The sequence below is a fragment of the Halichoerus grypus genome, chromosome 2 (assembly GCF_964656455.1).
Source record: "Halichoerus grypus chromosome 2, mHalGry1.hap1.1, whole genome shotgun sequence".
Taxonomy (NCBI): domain Eukaryota; kingdom Metazoa; phylum Chordata; class Mammalia; order Carnivora; family Phocidae; genus Halichoerus; species Halichoerus grypus.
Genome location: NC_135713.1, coordinates 155,284,077 through 155,298,465, shown reverse-complemented (window position 1 = coordinate 155,298,465; position 14,389 = coordinate 155,284,077). Strand labels below are relative to the sequence as shown.

The following is a 14,389-nucleotide window of genomic DNA, read 5'->3' as shown; positions in this document are numbered from 1 at the left end:
AGTCTCTCATCTGAACTTTTTGATGAAGGGAAAATTCTCTTTTCTACTAGTCTGGAGCAACTGTGGCCATCCTGCTACCCTATGGAGCCTCAGAATAGGGTCAATACAGGGAAGAGACCATTCATAGATGGAGAGAGACCAAGTCCTATGACCTCATTCGAGCTCCTGAATTAGGCTGCTCTTGAATTTTCTGAGCTACTTTATTTTTTATTTTTTTTGTAAAGATTTTATTTATTTGACAGAGAGAGAGAATGCGAGCACAAGCAGGGGGAGTGGGAGAGGGAGAAGCAGGCTCCCCACTGAGCAGGGAGCCTGATGTGGGGCTCGATCCCAGGACCCTGGGATCATGACCTGAGCCGAAGGCAGACATTTCACCAACTGAGCCACCCAGGCGCCCTCTGAGCTACTTTAAATGGAGGTCTTGATGACTTGCAACTTAAAAAGTTGTAGTTAATGTAACTTACTAGGAACCTCTGCCTGTCAAATCTCACAGCTAAGGGAAAAGAATACTAGAAAGGAAAAAACAAGATCATCAGGAAATGTGATAATTCAGTAAATAATAAAAATAAAGACTCATTTGGTTAGTTGGATTCTATATATGATCAAAAAGTCCATGTGGCTACGAAACAGAGTACCTGGAACCAGGAGGAGAAGTCTAAGGGGCTGACCCTTGCCTGGTGTATCTGGAAACCATCGCTGAACTGAGAACTTACAAGGACAGGCGGGTAGAGAGTGCCAACAGAGAAAATGTTACAAATTGAGCTCTACTCATTCATGATAAGAAAGGACGCTCTTGGACCCAGGGCAGAAGGCCTAACAGGAAAGAGAAGATTGAACGGGAATATTCCCGTTCAAGGCAGGGGTCTTATCTTATCTGGTCTTTTTAAAAATATTTATTTACTTATTTGAGAGAGAGAGAGAGGACACAAGCAGGAGGGGCAAAGGGAGAAGGAGAGAGAATCTCAAGCAGACTGTGCTGAGCACAGAGCCCGACTCTGGGCTTGATCTCATGACCCTGAGATCATGACCTGAGCGGAAACCAAGAGTTGGATGCATCCACTGACTACACCACCTAGCCACCACTTATCTGGTCTTTTTATACCCACTGTCCTCTGTAGGGTCTGGCATATAGGAAGAAAAAGTGGTAAGTGGGCTCAGGGTTGGATTTTTGAGGGCTTTGAGTGATAGGAAAATAATGAATATGAACTTGCTATGAAATGAAAAGCTACTCATTCATTTACTCAATGAATATTTATTGAGCATCTACTACGTGCTAGTCCTGCTCTAGATGCTGGGAAGGTATATCAGTAAAGAAGTCAGACAAGGATTCTTGATCTCATGAAGTTTATATTTTAGGGGAGAGACAGTCAATAAACAAAACATTCTGCAAAAAATAAATAAATAAAGCAGGTGAGGAGGATCGGGAGTGTGTACTGGAGAGATTATAATGATAAATGGAGTGATTGGTATAGGCTTCGTTGACAAGTAACATTTAAACAAAGATGCGAAGATAGGGAGAGTGCTGTGCAGATCCTTGGGGGAAGTATATTATAGACAGAAGGAATGGCCAGTGCAAATGCCCTGAGGTGGGGGCATGCCTAGTGTGATCAAGGAGCACTGTGGAGGTCTGTGAAGCTAGAACTGGGTGAGCAAGAACAGTAGTGGTCAGTAAAAGGGGACGGACCTCATGTAGCCCTGCCTATGGGACTTTGATTTTTAATCTCAGAGGAATGGAAATCATGGAAGGGTTTTGAGCAAAGGGAGTAAAATAGTCTGCCATCTTTTTTTAGTAGAATCACTCCAGCTGCTGTGTTAAGAATAGACTGGAGGGGCCAAAAGTGAAAAGGGGGGATGGGTTAGCAAGTCATTGCTATAATACAGAAGACAATGGCTTGGCACCTGGGGGAATGGAGGAGATAGCAAGAGAGGGTTTGGTTCTATATACATTTTGAAGGCTCAGCCAATATGATTTCTTAATGGGTTTGTTGTGGGCTTGTGAGACCAAAAAGAGGCGTCAGGATGACTCCAAGGTTTGGGACTTGGGGAGCAGGAAGAACAGAGCTGCCATTAACTGATGTGGGGAAGAATAGGGTAGAGTCCATTCTTGAGGGAAGACCGGGAATGTGTTTTCGGACACCTTAGAATCTGATACACCTGTTAGACTTCTAAAAGGGGACATTGAGTAGCTAGTTGGTTAAGGTAGTTGGGAATTCAGAGAAGCAAAGCCTAGAGATAATAAATGCAGTCCAATCCAGATGGTCTGTGAAACTCTGCAGGTGAACCAGTGCTTCCAAGGAACTGAGATTCTATAGAGAAGACAGGGTGTCCAGGAGTGAGCCCCAGGGCTCTCCAGTGTTAGGAAGCTGGGAGGAAGAGGGAGTACCATTAATGGAAAGGAGGGGCCATTGTGACTGACAGGTAGAAACCCAGAAGAATGGCATCCTGGAAACCAAGTGAAGAAAGGGGCTTCTGGGAGGAGCGGGTCATCACGAGCTGTGCTGAATGCCGCGCACAGGTCAAGCAGGAAGAGGACTGATAAAGGGTCATGCGATTTAGCCAAGCTGAGGTCACTGGCGATGTTGACAAGTCTTTTACTTTCTCTTCCATGCAATGTGGGGGTGACTGTCAGATGAAACAGGAAAAGAAAGGGGCAGAGCAAGAACAGGTACATCTTCTAGATGTTTTGCTGTAGCGGGGACCACAGAAGTGGGATGATAGTTGGCGGGAGGAACGAGGATTTTGTTTGACGGGAATTAGCCTAGTGGGGAAGGAAAAAAAAAAAAAGAATGTAGGAGGGAGGAAAGAATTGTTGGCGTGATCTCTTTAAGGAGATGAGAACAGGTGGAATTCAGAGCAAAAGTGGCAGTTTTGAGTCTTGGGGTTGCCACCAGATGACAGCAGACAGTCCACCTGTAGCCATGGGAGGGATGGTGGAGGAGGATGAGCATGGATATTGGCAGATGGGACGGATGTAAGCATTTGTGGAAGTTTTATTCCATTATTTCCATTTTTAAAACCCAAGGAAGAAGCAAAAGCATCATAGAGTGAGGTTGATAGACATTTCGGACATTTGAGGGGAAAAAAGTGTGTAATAGTGGTCTAGAAAAGCAAGAAAATAATGGGAAGTTTGGGGTGTCAGCTGGGAAACAAAAGGCCTATCACAGGTTCAGGGTCATGAATTTAAAGCAGAGCCGGCTGGTTTTTCTCAGCCCCACTGATTTCAAGGGTGCAGATGTGGAACAGACAGAGGGTTGAATCTCATCAGAATAATGGTTTTGCCCAATGAATACGACAAAACAAGCAGAGGCCGGTGAGTCAGGAGCATAGGCAAGGGAATGATGATGATGCACCCAAGCTGGGTGGGGGAGAGCACATGGGTTCAGAGTCAGACAGCGGGAAGGCGGCAGGATGGATGGATCAGAGGCTTGGGGTAGTGGGACGTTGGGGGAAGTGAGCTGGAAGACATGCGCCGTGGTCAGAGAAAGAGGTGCGTGAAATTGGATCACGAGGGGGTGGTCTGGTAGTGCGAGGTCTGGGAATGGCCATGGGAAGGTAGGGAGGGGGACAAGATCGCTGGAGGAGGAAGGTTCAAGAATCCTAGAGTCCAGCTTATCGGAAAGATCGTTCATGTGTCTAATGAAGTAGCCATGTGTTAAGGCAGGAGTGATGTTGGAAAGAGCCCCAGTGAGCCGGGGACAGTGCCATCAGCACATGACACAGCAATGAGGGGAGAGGGTGGCTTTGTCTGGTGACATAAGATCCAAACTGAGGTTTTCCAACATGAATCGAGGAGCGAGGACACCCGTCTCAGCTCCAGGCTCAGAGACAGAAGGGCTGTGGGGGAATACAGCTCTCCTCCAGGGAGAGCAGGGATGGGTTAGGGCAAGATGATGAGGATAAGCCAGAGAAGGGAGGACGCTTTTAAGTAGGGTAAGTGACAATAATGCTTGTCCCTTAGGGCATGCCTACAACCTAGGCATGTGCAGGTGTCCTGATATATTCCTTCTAAATTTCAAGACAATCCTGCAAGATAGTTAGACGTTAACAGATCACAAGACACTGATGCATTTCACAGAACGAGGATGCGAACTCAGGCCCAATTTCCACATCCCATGCTCCCCCTCCAAAAACACAAAACTTCGAAACGGCATCCAAGTCTCAGATCTCTAAGAAAATAACCTGGCAGCAGCGAATGATGCGGCTGGGAGGAGGAAGACAGGCAGAAGAGGGATCTAGTTCCTAAGTTTTGTCAATTCTGGGAAACATCTCTTGGATGCATTTTTTAAAACCCTGTACTAGTGTAACGAGATGATGTTGAAATTTATAGCTTCTTCCCCTCACTGACATCACACACACACCCCCAAACACGGGAGGACTTTTCTCAGTCACGTGGGCTCCTCTGGCTGAGTGCTGTTGAGTGGGGTGTGGAAGGAGGAGGGGAGCCAAGCTGGTCCACAGAGAGAGGAGAGTGGGCAGAGCACTGGGACGGGAAAGAGGGGCTGAGGGGACAGGAGGGGAACAGGGGGCTGAAGCAGCACAATCAGCTTTAGGGTGTGTAAAAGAAGTAGATGGGAGATGCTGTTAGAGGCTTTGAGAAATGCTAAGGCCTGAAGGTATTCTAAAAATAATTTTGTGGGCGCCTGGGTGGTTCAGTTGGTTGAGCATCTCAAGTCTCGGTTTCAGCTCGAGGCACGATCCCAGGGTCCTGGGATCGAGCCCCGCATCGGGCTCCCTGCTCAGTGGGAAGACAGCTTGAGATTCTTTCTCTCTCTGTCTCTAAAATAAATAAATAAATCTTAAATAAATAAATAAATAAATGTTCTACCTACCGCTGTACCTCAGTTACCTCATTTCTCGGGCCTGTGGATTACTCTGTTAATGAATGCTCCTTCCTGCCTTCCCCCCTCCCTCCCTTCTCTTTTTAGCAGAAATGGTAGCATACTATACTATGATTCTGCATCTTTTAAAAAAAATTATCTTAAATTGCAGCATTATTCACAATAGCCAAGAGGTGAAAGCAACCTACACATCCATCCATGGATGAATGGATAAACAAAATGTGGTGTATACACATACAATGGAATAGTACTGAGCCTTAAGAAGGAAAATAATTCTGTTCACATGGTACAAGCCTGGATGAACCTTGAGGACATGATGCGAAATGAAATAAGCCAGTTACAAAAAGACACCTACTGCATGATTCCATTTATATGAGGTACCCAGAGCAGTCAAGTTCATAGGAACAGGAAGTAGAATGATGGGTGCGGGGGCCTGAAGAAAGGTGGAGTTAGGGAGTTGTCTAGTGGGTATAGACTGTCATGCAGGATGGTGGGGGTTCCTGAGGACTCGCTGCACAACAGTGTGTGTGGTTGGCAACTGGACCCTTGGAAATGGTTGGGAGAGTGAATTTTATCTCCTGTGGGGTTTTGTTTTGTTTTGTTTTTTTGCCACAATAAATACAAATTATCTTAAGGACCGTTCCATGGCAATCATTCCTTTTAATTATAGATGGACCTTAATTCATTTACCCAGTCCCCTACAGATAAACATTCAGTTTGTTTCCAGTCTCTTTTAATGCACCAATGAACATTCTGGAACACTTGAGGGTTTGAACTATTTTAAAATTACTTTTGCTTGCTGGATACATGTCCTTGGGCGGTGACGCAACTCTGAGATGGGGCTGCCATTCCCCACACATACTAAGTGTATTTCTATGTCCAAACCTTTGTTCAGTCTGCTCCTAGGACCTTGAGAGTTACCTTGATGTGTATGTCCCCTAATCCTTCTACTACACGCATGTCTCTATCCTCCGAACACAATGCCACTTCCTTCTATCATCATCATTCATGAGGGAATGTGATCCAAGCTTGGACCTCTGCAGTGATGGTGCTCAGACAATGCGTGACTTTTACCATTGCAGTTGGTAAAAGATTGAAATACATCCCTGTCTTCTGAGAACCCTAGCTTCTCTGGGCTCTCCTCCCCCCACCCAGGGCAACTCTGTTACCACCTGCCCTTCCCTGGATTCCCCCCTCCCCAGGGCTTTCTGATAAAGCAACTAAAGGACTAATATCTGGCCCAGCAGGGAACCTCCAGGACCTGGCTCCAGCGCTGTGGCCAACTTTAAGTGAGTTCTACCTCCACCCCAGTCATAGGACTTTTAAATATTTTATACATAGAATTGCATGGGTGGGATCTTGTCTTCTATTTCTTTGGTATTCCCGATAGCCTCTATCACACAAAACGTCAGATAACCAGTACTCCATTAATACTTGTTTTATAAGTTGCAGGATCCAGTGCATCAAGCCTCCCGAAACACACACACTCATCTTACAGGGAAGTTTACTCCCATTCCAGAAAGGTCTAAATGTCCCAAGAATCTCGCCTAGGGCACCCTCTCTGAAACCTCCTGCACTCTCCAAGCTTGGGCTGCAGTGTCCCAGAAGTACGCTATAATCCACATCTCCGGAGATCTTCCTCCCTGAGCTCCGGGCAGACTCCTCCAAACGCCTGTTGGACATTTCCAACCGGATGCCTCAACTTCTTATCTTGGCACGGGGCTGACACTGGGTACATGGTTTTGTGATTTATGAATGAGATGAAATCAAAACCAAACCACCTCTCCCTTTAACTCCCCTCCGGAGGTAAGCACTGTGGATAGCCTTTCACCTCCGTTGCCTGGCTGACCCCAGAGAGTTGCCCCCTTGTTCACCACTACCTGTCTTCCCCAGCGCCAGTTTACGGAGGGATTAAGAGATAGGGCGCCTTACAGAATGGTCAGGACCCACCAGGCACTCTTCAGACTTCAACCTCCCCCTGACTTTGGCTTGGCCCCAGACCAGGGCGGACGCCAGTCAGAGCCCTTTAAGCTTCTCACCGTGACCTGGCCCCTCCTCAGCTTGTCCCAGCTCGCCCCCACATCTCAGGTGGGCTCTGGGCTTAGTTCCCATCCCCTCCGGCCCCGCCCCTCTCCGCCCCGTCCTCCCCTCCCCCTCTCCCTCCCCAGCGGCCGCCCGCGCAGGACTTCCGGGCCACCTGCCCACCCTCACCTCGGAGAACAGCGCGGCCAGGTGCTCCAGAGGGGCGGCGGGCACGTCCCCGCACAGCACGGCGCCGCGGAGGCTGCGGGGCCCCGGCGGCTCGGGCCCGGTGCGCAGGAAGAAAAGCCCCTTGGCGCGAGGCGGGGCGGCCTCGGGCCCCGCGTCCAGCCCGGGTCGCACCGCCAGGCCCCCGGGCCCGGGCCGCACCACCAGCAGCGGCCTCGGGCCCCCCGCAGCATCACCGCCCAGGAAGGCGTGCAGCAGCCGCTCCGCCTCGGCCGTGCCCGCGCAGCGCTCCCAGGCGCCGACGGCCGGCCGCAGGCTCCGGGCCACGTAGGCCCCCAGGAGTCGCAGGCGCGGGTCGGCGGCGCCGGGCTCCGGGTCGGCGTTCTCCGCAGCCTGCGCTGCCCGCTCCTCCGCGCCCGGCATCGCGCGCTGCCGCCCGCCGCAGCCGTTTCCCTGGCGACGCGGACGCGGCCGGGACTCCCGCCTCCGCTCCCCTCCTATTGGGCACGAGACTCCTGGCCCCGCCCCTCCCAGCCCCGCGGGGTAGGAGAGGGACGCCGAGGGCAAGGGGCGGGGTCGCGTCGCTGTTGCTAGGAAACCGGCCGCTGCTCCTATATAAGGCCAGGTCTCTGGGCTTGCAGGTGCTCGCGGGTGACCGTCCAGAGCGATGGTTTATTGACGGGCTGCGTGGAGCGGAGGGCAAGGATAGAAGTGCTGTGAAGGGTTCTGCTGGCTAAGGTCAGATTAAATTTTTTTTTTTTTTAGATTTTATTTATTTATTTGACAGAGAGAGACACAGCGAGAGAGGGAACACAAGCAGGGGGAGTGGGAGAGGGAGAAGCAGGCTTCCCGCTGAGCAGGGAGCCGGATGCGGGGCTCCATCCCAGGACCCTGGGATCATGACCTGAGCCGAAGGCAGACACTTAACGACTGAGCCACCCAGGCGCCTCCCACTTTTTTAAAAAGATTTTATTTAGTTCAGATTAAATTCTTGAGAGGACTCCAGACACTGAAAATATAATGGTTCTCCCACCTACTCCCCAAATGTGTAATTCAAACTCGAAAACTGTGTCGAATCATAAAAGAGACGTAAGCGATTTCAGTAAAGTTTTTAATTTCTTCTCCGTGATAACTTAAATACTTCAGAATGGTGTTTATGTGCCTACTGAGCAATTTGAAATATGCTGGTGCGGCTGAAGAACTGAATTTTTTAATTTAATTTACGATTTAATATTAAATTATAATTTAATTTTAGCTCAGTTTCAGAATTTCAGTATCCATTATTAAAAATAAATAAATAAAAGGTTTTTTTTAGTGTCCTGTTTTGTTCCTGCCTTAAGTGGGTGCTCAATCTGACAAATGGGGACTTGAACTCTGAGATTACCTTGATTTCCATCAGTATGGCCCCAATGGGTTCTTCTTAGGTGCACACAAGTGCTTTTAAATATACAGGATGTTCAGAGTCTGCAATATACCTGATCTTGTCTTCAAAAAAGGATAAAGTGAGGCACGTTTCCTGACCTCAGAAATTATTTGTCACCTGCTGAATCCCTCTTCATTACGGGGATATAAATAGCTTGGCCCTTTGCATTGCATGGGAGGGGAGAATGGGACAAGGACAGGGACAGCCTGGCAGCAGGAGGCCTGCAGGTCTGAAATGAGCTCCCCCTCTGCCTACCACCCCGATTTTAGTCACCAACCAGAAACTGCAGAATTTCTGGTAGAAAAGAATGTTTGTAACAGGCTTCAAAGGAACATTAACAGAATAAGCACTTATCAAAGGCAACTCAAGCTAACAAGAGCCCTTCAGGAAAAGTTGGTAGCTAAAAAGTAAAATGATTGATTTCATAATAACCAGGGCACAGGAGGTGCTATGATGAAAAATGTTCACAATAGAAAAGAAATCTTGATGTTTGGAAAGAGTGTTTTATCATTGCTAGATTAAGCAGTAGGCAGACCAACTGGGAGTAAAGGGACAAAGCAGAGGCACTGAAATGATTTTATCTTATTTTTTTATTTTAAAGATTTTATGTATTGGGGTGCCTGGGTGGCTCAGTCGTTAAGCGTCTGCCTTCGGCTCAGGTCATGATCCCAGGGTCCCGGGATCGAGTCCCACATCAGGCTCCCTGCTCGGCAGGAAGCCTGCTTCTCCCTCTCCCACTCCCCCTGCTTGTGTTCCTGCTCTCGCTGTCTCTCTCTGTCAAATAAATAAAATCTTTAAAAAAAAAAAAAAAGATTTTATGTATTTATTTGAGAGAGAGAGAGAGAGAGGACATGCCTGAGTGGGGGGGAGGGCAGAGGGAGAGAGAGAATCTCAAGCAGACTCCCCCTGAGCACAGAGCCTGACACGGAGCTGGATCCCACGACCCTGAGATCATGACCCAAGTCAAAACCAAGAGTTGGACACTCATCCGACTGAGCCACCCAGGCGCCCCACACTCGAATGATTTTAAGATGAATTTGATGATTGACGTTGCAAAAAAAGCATCAGGGAAAGACAGAAGTATTGGGGGCTTCTTACACATATCATACACATAGTTCTGTAGAGTTGTTTTTTTTTTTTTAATTTTATTTATTTATTTGACAGAGAGAGACATAGTGAGAGCAGGAACACAAGCAGGGGGAGTGGGAGAGGGAGAAGCAGGCTTCCCGCGGAGCAGGGACCCCGATGTGGGACTCGATCCCAGGACGCTGGGATCATGACCTGAGCCGAAGGCAGACGCTTAACGACTGAGCCACCCAGGCGCCCCTGTAGAGTTTTTATTTTGCACAGAGGAATGCATTATATTGTTTAAAAGCTTAGGGCCTCCAAATGTGTGAATCCTGATCAGGTTTTATAGAGAGAGTGACTTCAGTGCCATTAACTTCCTATAAACCCTTCAAATAAAGTTTCTACCGCCCCAACCATGGCCTATTTTGCCCTCCGTCCTTATTGTCCTTTTGGCCCAATATACATAAAAATAGAAACCCAGGAGCCTGTGGAGATGACTTGAAGATGTGTGTCTGAGAGAGAAGGCTCCTAAACACTGGCAAGCCCAGCTTTTGCTTTTTTCCTCTAAAAACACAGCTTCATCTTCATTTTAGAAGAAGCTTGGTGGGGGGGGCAGTTAAATAGGATTTATTGAAAGCAACTGCCATCCAGTTTATATTGTGTAATTATAGTAAGGAAAATAAAATAACAAATGTGTTAGCTATCTATTACTGCGTAACAAATGACATGACAAGTTAGTAGCTTAATAACATTTCTTATGTAACATAGTTTGTGACAGCTCGGGAATTTGGGTGTAGCTTATCGGGGTGGTTCTGGCTCGGGATCTCTCATAAGGTGTCAGACAAGATGTCATCAGGGGCCACATCATCTAAAGGCTTGACTGGGTCTGAAGGAGCTGCTTCAAGACGGCTTGCTCCCATGGCTGGGAGTCAATGCAGGCTACTGGTAGGAGCCTTCAGTTTCTGAGCATGTGGAGCTCTCCGTTGGGTACTTGATGTCTTCACAACACTATGGCTGGCTTCCCCTAGACCAAATGATCTAAGAGAGAGTGAGCCAGACAGAAGCCACAACGTCTCTCACAACCTAGCCTTGGAAGCCCCACACTCATTTCTGCAATAGTCCCGATACACAGATTTACCCTATTCAGTGTGAAAAGGAAGTGTACCAGGATGTGAATAAAGGGGGGACAAGAATCATCTGAGAGGCTGGCTACTACAAAAAGTGTTAAGGAAGATATTGAATTTGTGTAATTATTCAGATGAAATGATTTCCTTTTTTAAAAGATTTATTTGGCAGGGAGGGGAGAGGAGAGAGAGTCTTAAGCAGACTCTATGCACGGAGCCCGACCCGGGGCTCGATCTCACGACCCTGAGATCAGGACCTGAGCCGAAACCAAGAGTTAGAGGCTTAATCAACTGCACCACCCAGGTGTTTTGATTTCCATTTTTTAAATTAGAAACTTAAACTTGCTCCTATGAGCATAAGTTTTTTTGATATCAGATTTTTTACTTTGCACAATTCCTGTTCAACACTTTTTAATAATCATCTCTTTAAATTCTAGATAGTCCTCATTGGCAAGAATTTGTTCACACAAACAGGCATAATGCCAAATTTAAAGCCTTTACAATCTCTCAAAATTTAACAGTTGGCATTATATTTACAGAATCTAACAGTTCTTTTCTTCATCAACAAACATTATGTTGAAATTTCTCATGATGCTGCTAATGGATACTGAATCTACATCAACCTTTTCCTATGAAATATTCAAAATAATGAAGTTTTATTTTATTTATTTATTTGAGAGAGAGAGAGAGTGGGAGAGGGACAAGCAGACTCTGTGCTGAGTGCAGAACCCGATGCAGGGTTTGATCCCAGGACCCTGAGAGATCATGACCTGAGCCGAAATCAGGAGTCAGATGCTTAACTGACTGAGCCACCCAAGCACCCCATGATGAAGCTTTAAATCAAAGAGCGTGCATGCATTGGTAGAATAGTCTCTCCTTGTAGCCATCTTCAATGCCACCTAATGAAGAAGTCTGATGCAAATTGGCAGATATATTGGATACATGTCCCAAAGGAGAACCCAGGTTACCTGGAACTCCATCCCAGAGGCCTGTAGAAAAATATTAATTGTTCATAAGAGTGAAATCATGGGGAAACAGACTGTTTACCAATGATAGAATGTACAGATAAATTGTGGTGGATGCCATTCATAGAATAAAATACTATACAGTAGTGAACAGGAATGGGCTGGAGCTGCATACATTAACATGCAGATCTGAGAAGCATAACGCTACACAAAAAAGGCAAGTTGCAGATAAATGCATTTAGTATTATGTTTATTAGCAGTTTTAAACCAAACCAAACCAAACAGACCAAACAGGCAGACATACATATGAAGTCATCTGGAGAAAAGTCAGGGAATGATTATCATAAAATTCAGATTTTGATCACTGTTTAGAGGTGGAGGGGAAGAGATGTGTGGGATGGTGAGGGACACAGAGGGGCCTTTCACGTCCCTAGTAATGGTTTATTTTTTCACCTGGTTTATGGGTTTTCATTTTACCATTCATTCTTCTTAAACCATACTTAAGTATCATATACTTTCTTGTGTACGTATAAAATGCTTCACAATTTAAAAAAAAATAAAAAAGGGATGTGCCATTTTTTTGTACTCTGAATGTTGTGGGGCAATTCATTTCAGGTACTGGGAATAAATGTATTATTATTCATTTAAATGCTCACCATACTCCATTAGACTTGTAAAAGTCCACATCAAATATCTTTATCTGAGTTGGTTAAATTACTTATCTTTAATTTGAGTTGGTTAAATTTTCCAAATTTTATAATTAAGTCTGTTGCTGGTCATCAAATTCAATAGCTGTTCTTCAGCTCTTCTCTTAATAATTTCTTGGCTCTGTTCAACCCAGGATTTTCCAGATTCACTGTGTGGGAATGTTCTAGATGATTTCAGAGATAGTCACCTACGTCGTGGCCACACGCTGTGATTCTCTGTCACTACTCTGTTTTTACCTGTCCCTTCAATATCGATGTTGGCTAGGCATCTCTCAGACCTTCTAGGGTCTTTTCACTTTAAAATCTCTCCCTGGGGCACCTGGGTGGCTCAGTGGGTTAAGTGTCTGCCTTCGGCTTAGGTCATGATCTCAGGGTCCTGGGATCGAGCCCCGCATCGGGCTCCCTGCTCAGCGGGGAGTCTGCTTCTCCCTCTGCCCCACCCAACTCGTGTGCACACGTGCTCTCTCTCTCAAAAATAAATAAATAAAATCTTAAAATCTCTCCTTGTATGAACTTCTTTATCCCAAGTGACAATTCCTCCCATTATGGGGGAAATAGCTGCCAAATCTCTATCTCCAGCCCAGAACTAAGTAGGTATATCATTTTAGGGCAACACCTGTTTTCCTTCAAACCTCTGTAGAAATCCCTTTTTGAAACTTAGTGTTGAAGAGAAGTCTGAAGCCAGCCTGATTTTTGTTCCCTTGTAGGTAACATTTTGAAACAACGTGATTGTTTAAGGCAGTTTTTTCCTCCCTTTTTTAGGTTTGTGATTTAAAAAAAAAAAATGTTTTAGGTTATAGCTAAAGTCCCATTGAATTGATTTTTTTTTTTTGCCTAAATTATGAGAGCGCATTTGGTTCTCATAATGATGGGTTTCTTTGAAGCGGGAAAGATTGTTCTATGGAATCTTTGATTATTACCTACTTTCTACTTGCACTTTCTGGTCTGGTTCTCTGGTAATGTAAACTGATAGAGTGTGCTCAAAATTACAAGTAAGGGATACATTTTGCAATACTAATTGAGGTTTTTTTTTTTATTCCTGTATCCTTTGATGTTGTCCTATGGCTCTCCACTCAGTGAGTTAGTGACATTTAATGCCTCAGGGGAGTGTGGATATGGCTTCAGTCTATTGAATTTCTGAATAGTTTTCAAACACACAGCAGAGACAATAGTCGGGAAAGCCGTGCTATTTCTTTTCTTTTATTGTAAGAGCTAAGCATTTGAGGGGGAGAAAATGTTTCTGTTGTATTGCTCGTTTGTTTTAATTGCAGGAGCTCGGCTTTGAGGACACAGGGTACATGGTCTGGAGACTGAGAGGCTCGAATGGATATGCTAACCTATAGATGCATAAGCATATTTCCTAAAGAGGAGAGAGAAGATGGGGAGGAGGGCTGGGGAAGTAAAGTAGAGGACAACTTGGATATGTTGTAGAATTATTGACCCTTTCAGGAGAGTCCAAGGAAGGAGACTGATGTGACAGTGACTACAGAAATCCTGGGGTGCACAGAAGGGGACACTTGAGCCTGGCTTCCCAGGGAAGCCCCTGGTAGGAGAGCAGCAATGAGTGAGAGCAGGGTCTAAGGAGAGTAAGCAGAAAGCACCCTTTCAGTGCTGCCTTGCTTTCACATATTCAGGGACAGAGGTGGATATTTCCCAAGATCTTTATAGGATGGTTAGGAAGAGGAGAGCAGAAATGCTTGGAGGGTCAGCTTGGGGTAGGGCTGAGAAGGGCACAATCTAGGTACTGGTATCGCCTAGAGGCTTGGTGGATGACAGTGCATGGTTATAAGGACCGACTCTACAAGATAGTTTCTATCTCAGTGAGGACATAGGACAGATGTAGACCCTCCCCTGGTGGCCAGAAGATATATAAGCTCCCCAGGAACTTCCAACCCTCCAGAGAAGAGAGTAAAAGGAAAGAATCCTGAATACCTTACACCTACATCAAGTGATTGGATTACCTTGAACTGGCAAGACTGTTTTCTACTGCTGACTAGGTATAAGGTTGGATCAGTCTGGGCTTGGTCAGAGCCACTCCAAGTATTATAGAAAGAAG

General features: G+C 46.1%; 1 protein-coding gene across 1 annotated transcript in view; it reads right to left on the bottom strand.

Moving 5' to 3' along the window:
• The window catches only part of DNAH9 (dynein axonemal heavy chain 9), a 338,319-nt gene extending 330,823 nt beyond the window's left edge, over positions 1–7,496 (bottom strand). Inside the window, 1 exon segment of the mRNA XM_078066359.1 lies at positions 7,050–7,496. Within this exon segment, the coding sequence (XP_077922485.1) occupies positions 7,050–7,469 (420 nt within the window). The 5' untranslated portion in view covers positions 7,470–7,496.
• Between the last annotated feature and the right edge of the window lie 6,893 nt (positions 7,497–14,389).